We start from the raw sequence: 21,845 nt of genomic DNA on the forward strand, positions 1-21,845 counted from the left end.
CTGGACGGTGCCACCTTTAAAAAGCTGATTTCTCAGAAATGCTCATGGAGTAAAGGTCCCGAGACTGAAAAGGGATATGGGACAGCTCAGTGGGCACTGAGAAGATGAGCACTGAGTTCAGACCTTAGCACCCACTATGCAGCTGTGGTGAAGTGTTCCTGCAATCCCAGCCCTGGGGCGGGAGCTCCCTGAGTGTCCCTGGCAGCCCCCGTGACAGAAACTGAGGAAGACTGCTCCTGAGAATGGATGCTGGAGCTTATCTCTGACCAGCCAGCCCAGCCTACCCAGCAAGTTCAAGAAACTCCCACATCAAGTGGACTGTGTTCCTGCAGAATGACTCCAGGAACTGAGGGAAACGAGACAGAGGCTCAAGGACAAGGTGCAACAGACAAAGTCAACAGGAGACAACAAGGAACAGCTAGAAGCCGCTGTTTCCTTCACATCACACCCAAACCTTTCCAAATTATGACACAAAACAGACCCCGGTGTGTGTTTCTATCAGGACTGTGATGATAATAATTGGCCACTTTACTTCATTTATTTGTTTATAATTTGGGGTTTTCAAGACAGGGTTTCTCTGACTGTCCTGGAACTCTGTAAACCAGGCTGGCCTCAAAATCACAGCAATCCTCCTGCCTCTGCCTCCCAAGTGCCGGGATTAAAGGTGTGCACCACCACTGACCACTTTAAACAATGTTAAAATGAAGGACTTGAAGGCAGGCCTGGAGGCTCTTTCTACTGCAGTTTGTGCTTTAAGAATATATAAGATGCACGGCATGGGGCCACGTTCCTTTGATCCAAGCAACCAAGAGGCAGAAGCAGGCAGATCTTTGTTGTGTTCGAGGTCACTCTACACAGTGAGTTCCAAAGCCAAGACTGTACAGTGAGACCTTGTCTCAAACAAACAAACAAAGGATGGGGGGGGGGGTGGGGATTACACTAAAGAGACCTTGGATCCAGGTACTCTCATCTTTACTAATCTGTATAAACTAGGCCATGTACATCACTTCTAAACAAAACAAAGCAAAAAACAAAAAAAATCTAGCTTGATAAAGATTCTTTGATGGTATTTAAAAAAATATATAGTCTGCTTAAGGGTTCCTATGATTATAGGAGAACTTTTACCTTTAAAAAGAAAACTAAATTTCTACATGGGGAAAAAAATGTCCAGAAATGTGGGGTTTACCATGAATTACATTATAATTAAGCATGTTTGATATCCAACACATTTGGCAACTAGTAAAATGGTGGAGTCCAGACCCCAGCTACATTAGACACTGCTGGGGTTCTGGTACTGTGACCCAGGGATTTTTTTGACAAGCTACTTCAAATCTAGGGTAGTCTACCGTGATTTCCAAGGAGGGTCCCCACTTGCAGCTGGCAATACGGGGGAGTTTTACAGATAGGAAAATTACTAGGCTGTGCCCTAAATTACTAAGTCAAAACCTCCAGGAGTGGGGCCCACCACTTTGTGCTGCAGACACAAGGTCTGAAAGCAAATGTAAGGGCCGTCACTGATGGCCTTCGGGCTTGACCATCTGCCCATCTCTGGAGCCAAATGTGTCTCTACTGTATAAATAGAATAAAAGAGACAGGGAACCCATTAGATTAAAAGACAGCTGCAATCAAACCCAACTCCAGGCACTGCTTCTGTGTGACGCTCCGGTGTTAGAGTAGTGAGCTAGTACGCAGGAACAAGGCCAGGACAAGACCGGAAAGCACCAGTTAGCTATGAGCACATCAGTGGCTCTCAAACTTTGATGTACATCCAGATTTCTGGAAGAGTTAAATACAGATGCCAAAGTCCTCCACAAACAGCAGCTGGGGTAAGAGTGTTCGCTAAGTAAATACCCTGCAAGCTTCTGAAGGAGATAGTCCCTCCCTCCCCTTCCATAAATCCTAACTGCCACCTGGCAAACGGCCTCTCCCCACTTCTGTGCTCAGAAAAGTGAACCCAAGACATGAACACACTCCACCCCATATGCCGAACTTTGCAGAAAGTCATTCAGCAAATGACCTATTTCTGTCCTCTCCTTTACTGGGGACTAGGGTGTGCGACCATAGCCTAAACTAGGAAACCTCAAAGACAGCACAGTTTTAAACATTTATGAATTCTCTTCCACTATAACACAATATACACACAGTTTGTTATTCTACTTAGGAAATGTCTTTAATCAAAATGACTGATAAGGACAAACATTTATTTACTCATTCATTTATTTATTTTTATGTGTATAGTGTTTTTGCTTGAATGTGTGCCTGTTTAGCCTGGTACCAATCAAGGCCAGAAGAGGGCAACGGCTCCTCTGGGACTGGAATTAAAGACAACCATGAACTGATAAGCGGGTGCTGGGACCAGAACCTGGGTCCTCTGAAAGAGCCGCCCATTTATCTCTAAACTGAGTTTTCTTTTCATACTTTGACATATTGAAATGAGCATTTTAAAGTCAAATGAAAACTGTTAAAAGTAGCAAATAGAAACACGGAGGGGGGATCCCCAATTTTCTTGCATTAGAGTATAAATAAAAAGGGAAAAGAAGGCTGTAAAGATACAATGAGCCTCGATGACTGACACCCCTTACCCAGGGCTCAGTGACAGCCATGATCTGGTGATGTACCTGCCCTGTCTTTCTGAACAGATCCAACCCTGCATATGCTCACAGAGGCCTGGGAGACTCTAACCTAGAACCAGGTTCAAATGCTTAGGCCTACCTAAACACCCAGGCAGCTCTGCCAAAGAACCCTTTTTACCACCTTTCTGAAGGAAATGAAGGTTCAGACAGACATTACCATGTTATTTCTCAACTTCTGGTTGGGTTTCCCTTTTTGATTCTCATTCTAAAAAGAAATAAAATATCTTGAAAATATTAGACATGGAAATGCAGTACTATCAAATTATAGCCCAATGCAGTTAGATTTCCAGTTACACTCCAGAATCTAAAGGGAATACCTGCTAAGTTTCCATTACAGGCCACAACGGCTGATGTGACTATGTCTACACCCATGGACTGGAGCTCGCGTCAGCATGGTCGGAGAAGCTGCTTTCTGCCATGGGTGGCAGTAACTGCAGAGACTCAGAACTGGCCAAAGTGATGAAGGTGAGTGGCAGGGGAATGCTCAGCCATAAATGGGACATCTGTGTCACCCTGCCAAAGCTCAGGGAACAGAGCAGTACAAGAGGTGGAAAGGACATAAAGGCCAGCAGAAGAGACAGTGGTGCCATACCCTGTCTTCTGGGCATGACCCGTCACACCACTAAGTCACGGAAACTGGGACTACCTGCACACGATCTGTCCGCTAGGATGCTCAGCCCCGCCTTCTCCAGGGCTTGCTAGGAAGGGAGATGACATTTTCCTGAGTGGTCTAGTTACTGTAAAAAGCCCTCACACATGCTCCTATTAACAAACTTGAAGAAACTGACTGGGTCAAGTTTAAGGCACATGTGCATGTGCGAACATCCATGTGTATATGCATGTGCCTGTGCAAAGCCAGCAAGGGGCTCAAGCAGGAGGTAGACAAGAGAGAGTAATGGACAGGGGTGTGTGTGTGGATATATGACCAATATACATGTATAAAAATGTCATAAGACCAATTATGTATAATTAAGATATATTAATAAAAATAGAGGCTGGAGTGATGGCTCAGAGGTTAAGAGCACTGGCTGCTCTTCCAGAGGTCCTGACTTCAATTCCCAGCAACTACATGGTGGCTCACAACCATCTATAGTGAGATCTGGTGCCCTCTTCTGGTGTGCAGGCAGAACACTATATACATAAAAAATAAATCTTTAAAATAGAAAACTGAGAACCAGGTGTGGTTACTGATGCTTCCTAATCTCGGAACGAGGGTACTTCAGGTAGGAAGACTGCCATGAATGGCTATTTAGTGAGCTCCAGATGCCTGAGCTACACTAAGACCTGGAAGAGGCGTCCCCAGAGGCCGAGGGCTTCTTACTTTCCCAGTACTGAGAAGAAAGCATGGGTTCAGATCCCTAAGGTCAGAGCTACCTGATTCCACACAATTAAGACAAAGCATCTACGCCAGGTGGCTTCTTCACATACTCCAAACACTGTTTCTGTATTCTCTGGGGTTTTCCACAGCTCTCAGGGAAAAGAACTCCTAAAATGCAGAATCAACTGCCGGCCCTCAAGGAACACGACCTTACCCGTCTGTCGGGACAGTGGGTACACAACTGAGCTCACAAAGGAGCCGGACACTGCCACCCACACGTCTCACCAACTGTGTCCTGCGCCAGCCTGGCTGCCCTCGTGCCAGGGACTTGCTTGCCCATCGTCTAGGATGGCCCTCACGTCCCCTTAAAGTAACACCAAGTCTTCTCCTCAGTCCCTCAAGCTCACTAAATTTCTCTAGCAAGTGTTCAAAATTTAAGACCATTCTCACCTAGAGCAAACAAGAAGAGTGAAAGAGATTCAAAACTCAATCATAATCCACAGCTGACAGTCGGGTATGCCATATCCCGCCTCCACTGCGACCGTTCAGTGTAGAGCTGATAGTCCCTTTGTGACTGCCCAACGCTAAGCGATGAGTGGCACTGGACTCAAATGTCCAACACAAATGAGAGGAGGAGGATGGAGGAAGCGTGGCTCCTACCGTCAGCCCAAAACAGACCAGAATAAACAGTGAAGCAGAAACAGAGACACAAGGCTCACTCCACAGGACGCTTGAGTCGCAGGCACCGAACTGAAGGTGACTCTGGAGAGTGGGTATGGGAGAGGCGGGCTGCTGAGTTTACTCCAGAAATACCTTTCATTGTATGTCTCAGGCAAGAATCTATTTTCTCAGAGCTGAACTCTACTAACACTGACTGTGATAGTTCACGTGACACAGTTCCAAAGGCCTCCCCCTCCCATCCCAGCACCATATCCTCCAGCAGTGAGCAGCGGCTCACCACACGCTGGAGGTCCTGGCATAGCCATCTGAAAACTGCTGACAATAAATGGCTATAAAGAACAAGATGGGATGATTTTTTTTCTTTAAGAAAGGACAGTTAAAACGCCTGCAACACCTCTAGTCCCACCCCCAACTTACTTCCATTTCATTCAACTACCAAGTAACACCCCCCCCCCCCCCGTTAGAAGGAAACCGTTCATAATACTGCTTTGTTTCTTCTAAATAGAATGGTAGGGGTGGGTGTAATGGTTCAGTGATTAAGAGTACTTGCTTCTTCTTTTGTTTGTTTGTTTGTTTTTTCTTTTTCTTTTCCTGAAGATCCAAGTTTGGTCCCAAACACCCATGTCAGGTAGTTCACAATAGCCTAAACTTTGACTCCAGGGAATTTTGACACCTTCTGCTGGCCTCCAAGGGTGTCATCAATAAAAAATAAAAGTAAGTATTTACATTGGAGCATTGGACTGAGCTCCCAAGGTCCTGATAAGGAGCAGAAGGAGGGAGAACATGAGCAAGAAAGTCAGGACCATGAGGGGTGTGTTCACCCACTGAGACGGTGGAACAGAACTAACGGGAGATCACCAAGACCAGTTGGAATGGGACTGATGGAACATGCGATCAAACCGGACTCTCTGAATGTGGCTGACGGTGGAGGCTGACTGAGAAGCCAAGGACAATGGCGATGGGCTTTGATTCTACGGCATGGACGGGCTCTGTGTGAGCCTTGTCAGTTTGGATGCTAACCTTCCTGGACCGGGGGTGAGTTGGGAGGACCTTGGACTTAACATAATGTAGGGAACCCTGATGGCTCTTTGGCCTGGAGAGGGTGGGAGTGCAGGTATGGGTGGAGGGGAGGGAAGTGAGAGGAGGGTAGGAAATGGAAATTTTTAATAAAAAAATGAAAAAAATGATTAAAAGAAACCATTAAATTTTATTTTAACCTGTTATGAAAAAAAAGTTGATAGAGATGGAGAGATGCTCAGTGGTTAAGAGTATTGACTGTTCTTCCAAAGGACCCAGGTTCAATTCCCAGCACCCACATGGCAGCTCTCAACTGTCTGTAGTCTCAGTTCCAGGGGATCTGACACCCTCACACAAATACACATGCAGACCAAACACCAATGCACATAAAATAAAGATCGGTATTTAAAAAAAAAAACAACTTGATAGTCTGTTAATTCTTCTTAATATTGAAGGGGAGGGGCAATAAGAGCCACATTTGCTAGTAAGACCCCAGACTGCTGAAGTACAGGGTCATTTGGAAAGTTCAATGGCCTCTATTTTCAGTAACACAGAACTGGTCCTTGCTAAGATCACACCTCCTCCCATCAACAAACAGGCTCATTGCTCAAGACCTCAGACACACCAATCACCGTCACGCCCAGTGCCATCTGCCGCACCGCTGTCCTCCTCCCAATATGGGGCTCCTCAGCAACAGGCAAGGCCCGCTACGCTGACAAGGTCTGAGGCACTCCCGTGAGTGAAAGCTCCCAGTGCTCTGCTTTGCTCATGGATCACACCTGTGACAGTCTCTCCAGCAACCTGAAGTCAACGCACACAGAAAACAAAAGACAAACTGCCATCTTAAGAAGACGTTCTCCACACACGTCTGAAGCAGCCCTGGAACCCAGAAACCACACCCACAGGAGCAAAGCCCCAGCCAACTCCACTTGACACTGCAGGACCATGTGCCCATCGGATGGCTACAGGGAAACCTTCCCCTCGCTGCACCTTGTTCTATAGACCCGAGATGAAAGGAGTACAGCGCTCGCTCAGGAGCTTGAGAAGCAGGGCACATCCATCTTACACAGGCAACATCCAGACCCCCAAACAGCTAAAAGAAGGCCAGTGGATGCACAGCGACAAAAACTGCAACTCCACAGTGCTTGAAAGGTTCCCTATACACAAAGGGAAACCAGTACTCAGAGAGGAAGAACTTCAGGTTCTTTCTTTGGTAAGGCCTCACAAATCAAGATATTTTTTTCCCGAGACAGGGTTTCTCTGTAGCTTTGGAGCCTGTCCTAGAACAAGCTCTTGTAGACCAGGCTGGTCTCGAACTCACAGAGATCCGCCTGCCTCTGCCTCCCGAGTGCTGGGATTAAAAGCGTGTGCCACCACCGCCAGGCTTTCTTTTTAACGAAGGAAACAGACCAGACCGTTGGGTGGATACTGGGGGGTAGACAGTTCCTGCTGTGTGCTAGCTATCCACTTGGTCTACAGGAGAAGAGAAGCGCACCTATCCCTCCCTTAGAGGAGCTGCAGAAGAAAAGGAGAGCAGTAAAAATGCGGAGTTATTGACTGAGCCTCAAGGTCTCCAGCGCCTGAGAAACCCGGACATGTCCAAGAGTATCTACCACCTCCCCTTGCTCTTAAATTTCCATGGCTAATTCACCCTGGAACACAACACAGCAGATTCCTCAAGTTTAGGAGCCTGTAGAGTCCTGGACATTGCTGAGGCTCAAGATACAAGCACCACTGGAAACTATGTGCTAAATTATCCACACAGCTGAGCTAGGGGAGGGTCTAACTTCTTAAAATCTATGAAGGAGGAAGCTGGAAAAAAACACAAGTCTCTGAAAGAGTGCTCTCTGTACCAGGCCGGCCCTTACATTTGCCTGTCTACTAGAGGACGAAGCCTGTTGGCCAACAGGCTGGCTTGAATGCACATGTATGCACGACCCCCCCCAACCTTCTGCCCCCACCCCACCTCCAGAATATGAAAAAGTCAGCTAGCTGAACTGCCTCCAACTAGCTACTGGGGGGGGACATACCAAAAACTGTCACAAATCCCAATGCCCAGAAACAAATGTTTTATTTCTTCAATGCTAAAACAATCAGTTTACCATGCACCCAAAAAGTAAAAAGATACTTTTGATGATTAAACTAGCAACAATATTGAAAATATTTACTGTGTGTCTATTTTGTGCCAGACACAAACTGGCAGAACCAGAGAAAACAACCACAACACAGAGACCTTTCTCTCACAAAGCTTCTCTGCTAAGGGGTGAAGGCACGGGCAATACCAAGCCCTGACAGACAAGTTTGTACAGGCCACACAGCAACAAGCTCAGGGAGAAAACCAAAGTGCAGCAAGTTACGTAGAAGATGGGCGCTGGGGTGCTACAGCCAGGAAATGACCTCTGACCTTCATACAGCTGTCATAGCACACACACGATAAATAAATGTAGCATCTTTTCTTTTTTACGCTTCTGGTCAAATTACCAGGAAGAAGATTATTTACTTGGGCTGGGGGTTAGAGAAGGAGAAGGTCTGCAGAAGAAAGAACACAGCATGGCTCCATGGTGTTAGGAAGCCCCGAGGGCCGTCTCTGGAAGACAGAGCAGGAGCTGGACAGGCGGAAGGGGGAGTCCCGGTCACAGAAGTGTCTGATGATCACCCCTCCAGATACTCAGTGCCACACCACCAAGACACACAGGGAAGAACGGAGGGAAAATGAAGGAAAACAGACTTGAAAGCGAACCAGACCACAGGCCAACACTCAAGAGACAGGAAGATAAAGAAAAACCAGGGTGAAGAGTGAGTAGTGACCCGAAAGGTCCAGATACAGCCAGCGATGAAAGCAAGGAGCTCTCCAGTGCCAACAGGAACAAAAGGAAGAGAAAGCAGTGGCTCAGGCAAAGAGACAAGGGGAGAGAGGCAGGGCCTCCTATGAGAGACAGGGAAGGGCCAGAGCCTGTGAATCCCAGAGAAGGTAGAGGAGAGGTTAGGGAGGGGAGGGGAAGCATGAAGGACCACAGCCTGTGAAACCCACTCAGTGAACTAAGCAGCTGCAGGTGAGGGGGGAAGGGAAGCAAGGGGGTGTCGGGGGGAACGGGATGAGAGGGTGGAACACTGAAGGGGGGATGGGATAGCCTGAGGGAATGTAGAGTCTAGGTCAAGGATCTTCTCTAGTCAGTGAGCAGAAGTGAGAGACTTACTAGGTCTCCACCCTCCTCCTCCTGGCCCTGCCCTGAGGAGGCAGGAGCTGACAGCCTCCTGGTTACAGAAGGTTTCTAAAAGGCAGGGGGCATCTAAGGGGGTTTGCAGAGATTATGAAGATGTATTGAGTTCTGCTAGTTAAAGAGGAGAGGGAAAGACTAAGGGCTGAATAACATACATGTTTGCTGTAGATAATTCAGAAAGCACAAACAGTACAAAAGGAACTTCAATATTTCCAGGGTGTTCTGAACAACTTCTCTTTACAGACTTAGATCATTTGCATACACCAGGGTCACTCCCCTGGTCACTCAGCCTGTGAGAACAATCCTGAGAATCCCTGTGAATGTCCTCCCCGCACACTTCCCTGAAGATGGCTGTGCGCTGTCAGTCTCAAGAGTCTTGAGCAGGTCTGGCCACACTCCACTCATCTTGTAGACTCCACGCGGGTCACACTGTGGCTCTGAGTGTCACTGGCCTCCATTATCCCTTAGGGAGTGGCACTATTAGGAGGCATGGCTTTGTTGGCGGATGTGTATCACTGTGGGGCAGACTGAGGTTTCCTATGCTCAGAATACTGCCCAGTGTCTCAGTTGAGTTCCTGTTCCTGCAAGATGTAGAACTCTCAACTCCTTCGCCAGCACCTTGTCTGCCTGCATGCCACCATGCTCCCTGCCGTGATGATAATGGACTGAACCTCTGAAACTGTAAGCCACCACCTAATCTCTCCACAGAAATAAAAATCCCTCCTAAGACATACACCAAGGCTAAGAGCTTCTGCCTCTCTCAGTCCCTTGCAACTTTAACTGGGGAAACATGAGTCCGTGCTAGAAATGCCCTGTCGTCCTTTGTGGACTATGTAAGGGACTGCTCTGATTTTTAACTTTTGTACACGGTAAAGCAAACCACTTATTTCCCCGATATTAAGGAAACATGTTACTTGCATGCACTGACAAGATGTCAGGTGAACAATTACTTGTTACAAGGGTAAAGAATGCAAGGAAGGGCCCCAAGAAAAGTGATTGCCATCAAGCCCAATGATCTGAGTCCAGTCTTTGGAATTCACTGTCCACGAGAACTGCTCCTCCAAGGTTGTCCTCTGACCTGCACAGGGGCACAGGGGCAAGTATGCTTGCCTACGCTCACACGCACATCACAATACACAAATTAAGTCATAAATAAAATAAATATTAACAAATCAATGCAATGTGATTCAGTGGGTTCAGGAAGCAGAATTAGAACACCACACTGATACAACAGATCATTGCCTCACATCCCAAACAACTTTAAAAAAAATCCCGGCATTCAGGAGCATTTAAAAACATCCACCGAGCCCAGTGACCTACACTTGCCAATAACCTAGCTACTTGGGAGGCTGAAACAGCAGGGTTGAAAGCTCAAGGCTTGCCTAAGCTCCAAACTGGGTAACTTAAGAGAAAAGCAAAAGTAAAGCACGGATGAGGGAAATAACTCAATTAGTACAATGCCTGTCTGGCATATGTGGGTCCTGGCTCAATCCTCAGTCCGTATACAATACATACAACCGAACACACATACATTAACCCCAAATAGCAACACAACAGCTAGTTGTTTGAGTCTAGAAACCAAGTCTATTTGCAGAGAGGAACAAAGTGTTCTTGAAATCATTTTAGTATGCGTTAACATTCCCAGGAAGAGGACAGCCTGGTGTACTAACCAAAGACTGTGCGCAGCTTTGCTGAGAATTTTACCATCTTAGCTGAGGATACCACACTGATGATCCTGCTGGAAACACAAGGCTCCTGCCAGCTCGCCCCTTGTTCTGTCAAGACCAAAGAGACCCCACGTGAACATCAAACAGCTGCAGCAGGCTTCTGATGGTTGCATCTGAGCACTGCTAATGCACAGGAACACTGAATAAAACGTCTCTTTCATTTTTACCATATAGTTGGCATATTGTTCCGGCTTATTTAAAATTCTAAAAGTGGCTTATTTAACTATGAACATTCTTTAAAATGAAAAAAATAAAAGAGGGATTAGAGAAGTTTCACTAGAAAATGGGAAACTTAAAACAGGTACAGCAGAAGGTACATGTAATCCTAGCACTCAGGAGGCTGAGGCAGGAGCATCCTAAATTTGAGGCCTGCCTGGACTAAATAAAGAAACTCTAAATATATATAAAAGTGAGCCTTCTGGATTATCTGCTATCAACACTCTGTGTTTATACACTTTTAACTAATATAACTGACAGCAAACAACAAGGGAGGCGTGACTGACTGTCGCCCGACACATCTGAACTGCCCCAGACACCTCTGCTCGTCCTTGGCCTCCCGAGCACAGGAAACCAGTCTAGCTAGAGAAGCTGGCTTCTGCTGCAGAGTTCAGCTTCTTGATGGTTACTGTGCAAGGCACAGGTAAGATGAAGGCAGAGAAGTCTGAGCCTGTCGACAGGAACACAGTATGAAGAACAAAGTAGGAGACCAAGAAGGGCCATCGGCTAAGAGTGTATGGACCAACAAAAGAGAAGCAAGAGTCAGGTCTGGAGCAGAGGCAGGAGGAATAAAAGGCACAGCTCCTTTGAGATTCAGCAACCACAGGCTGACCACTACCAGGGTGTCTGGTCAAAATTCACACTTGCCCCTGTGGTGTGCAAAACCGCAGGAGGAGAATTTTGTTTAAAGTGGTCCCAGAGGCATACTTCACAAACCCTCTAATCAATCTTGGCTTCGCAATTGTAGGACAATCAAGTATTATGTCCATGTGATATAATAAACTCACAGGATATGCAGCCCATTGGTCAGTAATGATGGGCACCAAACTAGCCTCACAAGATGTGGGTTAGACTTGCTGGTGTAGTGGGTGAGAAAGCTTGAGGGAGTCTGGGAGGAAGGAGGGTCTGCATCTCAATGTCTCCGAGCGCTGGTTGGTAGTCACTGCCAAGGTGAGAGCAAGAACTACGGCAGGCAGTAATGCAAAGGGAACTTCAGAGGACATCTCTGAAGGGGAGCAGGGCAGAAACTTTTAGAGCCATGACTTACAGCAACCACAAACATGTGCTGCTCTTCAAGCCAGTGGACCTTGCTGACAAAACACAGGACACAGAAGAACATGTTCAGCCACGCCAAGATAAAACAACTAGGAGAGCCACTCTATGGGACAACGGTCCAGTTTCCCACACGCCAAGGCACAGAGTCGGCAGAGGAGAAAAACTGTTCTTATAAAAAGGGTTAAGAACGAAATCAGTGGGCTACCTTTGTCTAAATTCTGCTTGAAACAAACCTGCTATATATGCATTAGGGCCGAATGTTGGTTTCCCACCAGGACTAGCTCAGCAGATGGAAAGACAAGGGATTTAGAACCTGGAGATGACGGCACTATCTCGAGGTGACGTGTGTCCTGATCCCACTCTGAAATGCTCTCAGGAAGGCACGAGACTGGGATGGAGAGCACTGGACACTGACCTGACTCTGCCACCATCAGTGATGGAAGCGGTAGCTGCAGCGTGTGTGCAGACTGCACAGTTCTGCCCAGGGTTATGTTTACAACACGTGAAGAAGAGAAACTTACAAAATGAAGGCGAAGCATGGCTCCAGGAGGCCAGAACCCATAGATGGCTAGCACCTGGGCTCCAGGTGGCCAGAACCCATAGATGGCTAGCACCTGGGCTCCAGGTGGCCAGAACCCATAGATGGCTAGCACCTGGGCTCCAGGTGGCCAGTACCCATAGATGGCTAGCACCTGGGCTCCAGGCGGCCAAAACCCATAGATGGCTGGCACCTGGGCTCCAGGCGGCCAGAACCCATAGATGGCTGGCACCTGGGCTCCAGGCGGCCAGAACCCATAGATGGCTGGCACCTGGGCTCCAGGCGGCCAGAACCCATAGATGGCTGGCACCTGGGCTCCAGGCGGCCAGAACCCATAGATGGCTGGCACCTGGGGGATCAGTACTAGAAATGACAGGCCAAGCGAAGACCAACCAATCCTTCTAAGGAAACTGGCTCCGAACCAAAACTGAACTATACAGAAACTCTTTCTGCAAACAAAGACTTGAAGGACTCCCCAGACAATCTTCAGAAATAAAAGACAAAGGCAATATACATCAACTGGAGCAACTACCTAACACAGTGCTTAGAAGAACTCCTCTAGTCTTGGCTAAAAGGGTTCAGATATGCTAAGGGTGCAACTGATAAAAAGAAAAGCAGAAAACAAAACAGAAAAGAAACCACATCAGAAAAACAGAAAGCAAGACCCTATTGGGAGCAAAACACGATGTGTACACACACACACACACACACACATACACACACGCACGCACGCACGCACACACACACACACACACACAAACATACTAATGGAAAAGACAAAGACCAAGGATGCCCTGGAAAAGCTTTTACCAGAAATGATTTTTCTTAAACAGACAGCCTGAAAGTAGAAGATAAATGATTTTAGAACTGGAGGGGACAAGGTTAGGAGGGAAATAAGGGACATGATCAATGGCACTTACACACATGATGGAAACATCAGAGTCCAGTAATATGGAAAATTCATTCATGGTAACAAAAGAGTAAAAGAAAAATACCAGTTTGAATGCCTTAGCTCTAGGTATTACAAAGATGATGCTAATAAAGACTATGAATTTGTTAATAATATAAAATAAATGAAATAGCTAAATTCATAAATATAAGAATATTTACATATGAACTGATTTTAGAAAATGTTTGTAACTCTTATAATCACACACAAAAATGGAATAACAAGTTTAAAACTCAAGGGTGAAATAAAGAGTAAAAATTAAGAATTACAGCCTTTGCTATGGCTTTAAGGACATTGTTGCAAAACATTAAATAAAAGAGTAGACCATGATGCATTCTAGAGAACTAGAAAAGCAGCGAGTCTGCAATTGTCTCACAAAATCCCTCAGACATCGGATTTTCTAGAAGATAATCACAGCTCAGTCTCATTCACAACACTAGAAAAAGAAGCCCACAGACACATCCAACTGTGTGTCTGCACGCACAAATGTGCGTATATGCTCGTGTGTGTGTGTGTGTGTGTGTGTGTGTATGTATGTGTGTGTGTGTGCATACAACGTGTCTTGAGGCTGTTTATCCCAGATCCAAGTCTGGTTTAATAGCCCCAGAAGAGACATTCTTATGTCAGAAACAAATTATACATAAAAAAGAAGCACTTAACAAACAGCAAAAAAAAAACAAAACAAAACGAAAAATTCGATTTCCATCATGAATAAGATACCTCAGCAAGTTAGAAAGGGGAGGTCCTCCATAGCCCAACAACGGGCAGCTACCAAAAGAAAGAAGAGCAGTTGTGAAGATTACATTACAGTGAAAGGCTAATGGCTTCCATCTAATCAGAGCTAAGAGAACTGGCCCACCAGTTTCCAACAACAACACAGAAAGAGAAGCTGGGATTCAGAAAGGCAAAAAAAAGTTGGATGATAATTTATATCTTAAAAAATTAAGTATTTTTGTGAAAACCAAGTAACTAGAAAGAGTATAGCACCGACACAAACTTACCGCCATCACACCACACGGGATGAGCCTCAAGGTCTGGAGCTCATCGCATCCACACAGAGCGGAAGGAAAGGGTAACTCTCAGAAGAACAGACTTACAACAGCAACAAAGGGGAAGGCACAGGAACACTTCTAGACAAAGGAGGGGACACTCTGGAAGAACATAAAGGAAATTTAAAACAGCCTAAAGCAATGGTGAACGGGAGGACCCCAGTATTGGTCCAGTCAGGTATGGAGGAGGAAAAGGGTAAAGGGAGAACCCCAGTAGACGGTACAGTCAGGTGCTAAGGAGGAGGGTGGACGGGAGCACTCCAGTAGACAGTACAGTCAGGTGTGAAGAAAAAGAAGGGTGAAGAGAGGAGTACAGTAGATGGTACAGTCAGGTGTGAAGGAGAAGAAGGGTGAACGGGAGGGCTTCAGCAGATGGTGTAGCAGGTGTGAAGGAGAAGACAGGCAGGTGGACGCTTTGTACCCCTTCTCTACAAGTGTCAACTCTGTCCCACTTGATTCCTCCTGCCTGTTGTGAAAATATCTAATCATCCAGTTTTCCCCAGGGCCTTAAGAGCAGCTGAGGACTGATTCTCATTCCCTAATCCCCCATAAGTGCCACACCAGGTACTATTAGCAACCTCCTTCCAAGATGCTCCACCAGTTCCTTAGGCCAGCATCCTCCCTGGCCTGCAGCACAGAAAACTGAACAGACACACTCAGTATCACGTGCCCTCGGCCTTCTGTGAACGGGCTTCAACTGCACACCGTGTTCTTTTTTTGCTTTTCTGTTTTCTTAAGTACTACCCATTCCAAAAAAATAAAATAAAATACATAAAGAAAGGAAAAACACAATCACAATAACAACAAAAACAGACAAATTCACTGGGAGAAAACAGTAAGAAATGAAAGTTTAGTCTAGGCATAGGGGCACAGAACCAAAGCCCCAGTAAAGATGGGGTATCAGAGATTCTAGGCCAGTCTGAACTACACAGCAAAACATAAGCAGCTGAGAAAACTCTGAGAGTACTGAGGATATGCAACTAGCAGATAACGCACAGTAGGAAAAACAGTATAGAAAGCCAAATGGAAAGGAACCCGAAAGAAACTTAAACACCACATCTCAGGGGATTCAGCAAATGACAGAAGGGACACCTCCAGACTACAGAGGGGAGACAGCTGCAGAAGTTAACCTTATGTACTTTTGGATCAAAGCAACCACTTAACTGGGGACTTGAATCAAGTAAGCTGCCCTCCCCAGTATCAGCAACCACACTATCATCCAAATCCTGAGGCCAGATTCGAAGAAGTCACAGGGGAGCAGACTCCATCCAGACCACACCTGCGCCAGCGCCCTTCAAGGTCTCCAGGCCACAACACGGATTTTGGACTTCTCACTTTTTATCCATTTTGTTTGTTAGGAATGCTCATTTGTTTATTCTGATGATGTGTACACACATTTCCATACCAAAGCGCACATGTAGAGGTCAGTAGAAACTTTTGGAAATAACATCTTTCTTTCTACCATATGGATTCTGGGGGACTAAACACAGTTATCAGGGATAGTGGCACCTTTACCAACTGAGCCATCTCTCAATACCTCCCATCACCCTCTACTCCTACAATAAAAACAAACCAGTTCCTTACAACACACACACTGGGGGGGGGGGGGGGAGATTGTGTTCCAGAGGGGCCTACCAAAAGGCACACAATTTTTTATGAATCAATTTTAAAACCGAGTTGGAAGAAGCCAAGATTAAAAGACATGGATTTACAGACCAGGAGAAAGGCAAACAGAAATGTTTTTAAATACAGACAATCGACACTACCTCCCAGAAATCCACGTGAGGCACTGGCAACAAGTACAGGACAGTACTTATCCATGGAAATGGTATACAAACTACGATGGTGCTGTGGGACAATGGTCTAGTACCCTGTAAAGATTTGTCACCTGTATTAGTCCAATAAAACGTTGATTGGCCAGTAGCTAGGCAGGAAGTATAGGCGGGGCAACCAGAACAGGAGAATTCTGGGAAGACGAAAGGCTCAGTCTGCAGTCGTCATCCAGACACAGAGGAAGCAAGATGAGAATGCCTCACTGATAAAAGGTACCAAGCCATGTGGGTAACACAGACATGAATTGTGGGTTACTATAGGATGTAAGAGTTAATAATAAGCCTGAGCTAACAGGACAACCAGTTTATAATTAATGTAAGCCTCTGTGTATTTCTTTGGGACTGAATGGCTGTGGGACCAGGTGGGACAGAAACCTCTGTCAACAAGGTGGCCTCCAAGATGAGCCATCTGGAAGAGGAAGAGGAAATACACCCAACCTCTGACATCCAGTGCTACCTGTCCAAATCACCATACAGATACCGTTGCCTACTTAACAGATGATACACACATAGGTTATAAGGGCAACACTGCTTGAATTACAAACAATTTCAATGTCATTAAATAAAACTGATTAAATATACCCTGATATGTCTATAAAACCCAATAAAGCTATAAATAACTGAAAATTCGAGAAAATATATTTATGTGAGTGGATAAAGAGTAAAAAAGAATAAACATGGTATCACAGTGCACCCTCAATTGTACAAGAGGACAAAAGATACACCATACTACACACTATCAAATGTAAGTATATAGCATGCATATATAAATGCATGTATCTGTGTATCTATAATAGTATGGTTGTCTGGCAAAGGCTGGTATGGGCGGTGACATAGCTAGAGATAATTAAGATGCCAAGAAAGTTTTCTCCTTTTTCTTTTAAGATAATCTTTAGATATCAAATTAAACTTTAAAAATATTCAGATATTCTAGAGCTCAAGAGTTAGAACATATCAGGGCGGTGGGGGCACATACCTCTAATCCTGGCACTTGGGAGGCAGAGGCAGATGATCTCTGAGTTCTAAGCCAGCCTGGTCTACAGAGCTAGTTCCAGAACAGCCAGGGCAACATAGAAAAACCCTGTTTCAAAAAGCAAACGAACGAACAAACAAACAAAAAGACATAAGAAAAAAGTCCTGACATTTGTGGTTTTACTCAGAATACATTTTTTAAGGAATCGTTTTCTTTTAAATAACAATATGTTTATTTAGGTTTTCTTGATTGTTTATTATTAATCTTACATTCTGACCGAAGTGTCCCCTCCCTCTTCACCTCCCAGTCCCTTCCCCCTTAAGTGACTATTTTTATAATAAGCCATCATGGTCAAGATACAGTATTTCTTATCATATACTTCAATGCATTCAGGTCAATAAAAGGACAATGACAACAGCAAAATTAAGCCCTAAACTAAGGACATTAAAATAGTATTCATAAAAACAGGTTCTACCTGTGGCACACTGTCAATATTTAAATATGAAGGATATGAATTGACTAATTGCCATCTTCTAGACGCCGTCAGTGAACCCTTCATAAAGGAAGAGAAGTTGGAGCTTGGTCCTGAGGAAGTGACAGGTACTCAGAGTCCTTAATCAAACTGGTTTGACAAGTGAGACTCATTTCAGCACAAGAGAGTAAAATGAGCGATGCAATCTGAGTGTTTAAACAAAGTGACCAAGATCCTATGCCCACAGGTAAGTTCAATAAGGTTCTGGAAGCCCTCACAAAAGCCTGTAACTTTATCTATCAAAACCTCCTGTGGTAGGTCCTTCTGTCTATATATTGCTTGGTTTGGCCTGTTAATAGGGCAGAGTAGAACTAGGCAGGAAAAACTAAACTGAATGCTGGGAGAAAAAAGGAGGAGTCACAGAGAAGCCATGTAGCCCAATGGTGAAAGACGCCAGTACTTTACATGGTAAGCCACAGTGTCGTGGCAATACACAGATTAAGGGATATGGGTTAATTTAAGATATGAGTTAGCCAGAAATACACTTAAGTTCTTAGTCAAACAGTATTGCAAATAATATGGTTTCTGTGTGATTATTTTGGGGCTGAGCAGCCAGGAAGAAACAAGCAGTCTTCTTACAACAAAATCCCAGGTGCCAGTCCCTCAGTTAAAGGGACCGATACGGAAGAGCTTCAAAATGTTCACACACTAGTACAAGCGAGATGAAATAACTCAAGTACTGTACACCCCAGATTGGCTGCTCAAGCTTTTAAAACATACATATGTCAGCAGGTGGACTAAACACCAGCTTCACTCTCTCCAGTGGCTCTAATAGGCTTTGCTTAAAACCACAAACTCCCTCCACAGTTTTATAATCAAAATCATGTGGCAATGGACTTCAACAAATCCCCACATACACTTTTGTTTTTGCTTTTCAAGACAGGGTTTCTCTGTAGCTTTGGAGCCTGTCCTGGAACTAGCTCTTGTAGACCAGGCTGGCCTCGAACTCAGAGTGATCTGCCTGCATGTGCCTCCACTGCGGGGGGTGGGGAATACACTTTTAAAATACACTCAATTAAAATGAAGTTCCACAGTTAAGAGCACTTGCTTTCAGGGCATAAGTTAGATTCTCAGCACCCACATAGGGCTGTTCACAACTACCTGTAAGTCTAGCTCAAGGAGAGACCTCACTCCCCTGCACTCATGTGTACCAAACTACAGACACACACACACATATATATAAAATTAAGACAACACATTTTTTTTTAAATTAAGCTCTACATGTTTACATATTTAACTTAAGGTCAGAAGTCTTCACTCCATCAAAAAGCCCTTAAATGGAGAAACCTGTGTCACATACATTCCTTCTCCTTACCACACCCATCCCACATAAGAGAGAGGACGGAGGGAAAGGTTAGCATGCACGGAGGCTGCTCTGTAGGAGACTGGAGCCTCTGGGCACAGCTAAGCGTAGAGCAAGGCTCTCAGCTGCCCACATCTCACTGTAAGCTGAACTATATGGCCCAGTAACAAATACTTTTCCATTTCTATTACATTTATGTATTTGTGAGTGCGCACACAGGTGGAGGTCTGAGGACAGATGTTGGGAGTCTGCTCTCATTTTACCACGTGGGTCCTGGGGATTGGATTCAGCTCACCAGGCTCAGGCAGGTGCCTTTACTTGCTCAGCCATCATCTTCCCTGCCTCCAAAACAAGTCCTTAATTCGTCTAAGTTCAACCAGAAACTAGATGTGCGTGGTGGCAGCGCAGAGTCCCAGCACTCAGGAGAGCCGAGGCAGAGGATCAAAGGTGAGAGGAGAGGAAGCCAGGCAGCAAAGGCAAGACCAGGGGGCTGTTTAGAGTGTGGTGGCTGGCCATTCTGTGCGTATCTTAGTGTACTATGACTGAGCTTCAGGAAAATAACACTCCAAGGCAACCATGCTCCATGCTGCAGCCCTTAACATTCAGACTGAAAAGGTCATCTAGCAGGGTCACATGACTTGCAAACCCTCCTGTGGGGCTTCACGGAGGTAGAAAGATTTAGAACACAAATGAACGTGACATGAGTGACATTCTTGCTGCCACTAGCCAGGAATGCCAGCCGTTACTGCAAGTTATTCTTCCCAGGCTTCACCACACTGCATAGGACGCGGTGGGGAGAGGAGAGGCAACAGTGAGAAGAAGGGTTAGATCCCCGTTTCCTGCAGGGTGATGGCACACGACTTTAATCCCAGCACTCAGGAAACTGAGGCAGGTCGATCTCTGGGTGTTCAAGGCCAGCCTGACCTACAGAGCTAGTTCCAGGACAGACAGGGCTACGCACAAAAACCCCGTCACACACACAAAGCACCCCCCTCCAATAACTCCTAAAGGGCGGGAGGATTTTCGGGGCACAGTCAGCCTCTGAACACATACTTGGAGGAGAAAACAGGACATGGGGGCAGCAGTCACGCTCACCTGCTGTGGCTGGTACCTCTGCTGGGACTGGGGCTGCAGGTACTGGGCCTGGGGCGGGAGGTGCGGGGGCTGCGGCTGCTGGTTGTAGTATGGCTGCTGGCCTTGCTGGCAGTAACCACTCACACCTTGCTGTCCATACTGCGGCGGCATCTGTAAGAAAGGCAAAGGGAGCAAATGAGGACTGAGGAGATGGAAGTAAATGAACTCGAATAGGGGTTTGAAGCCATCGTGTGAAGAGAGACACAGTGCAGTGATTTACACCTCTTCTCATTCAATAACTTGACTTTCTGCTTCTGTCACATACCATCAATGGATTCAACAGACAGCGTGACATTTATCAGGTATCAAGTTCTGACACAGTCATGAATGTCTAGGGGTAGGGGTCATTCAAACTCGTGATGAGTTCACGAAGACGCTTCTCAGCCTCTAACAGATGTGGGCTGATGACGTCAGCACCTCCACTTACTAATACACTATAAGGAAAGTGCGCTCATTACCATCAAACAAAACCCCTTGGTCTTAAATGTGCCTCAAAGACCCAAGTGCAGGAAGACGGAGCTCCTGTGAGGCCTGCAGGACAATGGGGCACTCTCGGAGGGAACATACTCACTTCTGCTGCTGTCCATGCAGTAAGCTCTTTTCTCCAGCATGTGCTCCCACCAAGCTGTGCGGCCTATCAAGGACTCTGAGCCACAGGGCCAGCCAATCATGTGCCCTCAAAACTGGGAGCCAAAGAATCTGCTTCCCTATTTGAGAGGATGACCTCAGACTTTGTCTTAGTAATGGAAAGCTAATACATATACAGAAGATACTAACTATATCAAATAATACCATGCCCAACGTGTGTTCTTGAAGGACAGATGCCCGTCCAATAGAGGGTAGATCTCTTAGCTGACAGAGCAGGCAAAAACAAAGAACCCTGTATTGCAAATACCAGAGCTAGATCAAGCCAGCGAAAACCATTCTTCTTGTCTCCAGTGCCCTGCCACCTAAACCCCTAAGTCACTCACTGCTCAGAAAAAATAGTCCTCTCTTGTGCAAAAAATACAACACTGACAGTATTTTCTACCTTCTTTCAAAGTGATCCTCACACACCTAACAGAGTCGTTGGGTTTTTTTTTTTTTTTTTTGTGTGTGTGTGTGTGTGTGTGTGTGTTCCCAACCCCAACCCAACTGGGAGAGCAGGAAAGAAAAAGAAAAACAAGATCAGGCAGTGAGACCCACTCAGCTGCTATGGATGGTGATGTTATCCTCCTGTTAATAATACCACAATATGGTCCATGAGAGAACTCCAAGAACTTCAGCCCCATGAGCCCACACATTTCAGAAACGGAAGGACCAGATCCACATTGAAGAGCCAAATTATCTACAACCATTCTATTGAGAAAAAAAAAAAGTGAGATAAATAATTTTTTAATACTAAAAAGTTTATCTCCAAGACAATGCACAAATTCACAGCACATACAATGGAATCAAAAGAAAATAATGCAAAAAAATAAAAAAGCTAATGCTCCTGTTCCTTTCAACCCGGGTCAATTATTTTTCAAAACCTTCCTGCAATAATTGCAGAAAATATGGTCAAAATAGTTCACAGGCTTCTCACATACAGAGCCTAGGCTGCTAAGGCAAGGCAAGTTTAAAATAATAATAATAATAATAATAATAATAATAATACAATTAAAGAAATCTTTGCTTCATTTTACAG

The 21,845-nt window shown here is 45.5% G+C and overlaps 1 protein-coding gene across 3 annotated transcripts in view; it reads right to left on the bottom strand.

Annotated features, from left to right (window-relative positions):
- Arid1b (AT-rich interaction domain 1B) overlaps nucleotides 1–21,845 on the bottom strand; it is a 360,006-nt gene that overhangs the window by 231,548 nt on the left and 106,613 nt on the right. For all 3 annotated transcript variants that reach the window (XM_038338780.2, XM_038338778.2, XM_038338779.2), the window contains exon 3: nucleotides 20,141–20,290. In XM_038338780.2, the coding sequence (XP_038194708.1) occupies nucleotides 20,141–20,290 (150 nt within the window). The remainder of the gene's footprint in view (nucleotides 1–20,140; nucleotides 20,291–21,845) is intronic.

Source organism: Arvicola amphibius, chromosome 8 (genome assembly GCF_903992535.2).
Source record: "Arvicola amphibius chromosome 8, mArvAmp1.2, whole genome shotgun sequence".
In the NCBI taxonomy this organism is placed as follows: Eukaryota; Metazoa; Chordata; class Mammalia; order Rodentia; family Cricetidae; genus Arvicola; species Arvicola amphibius.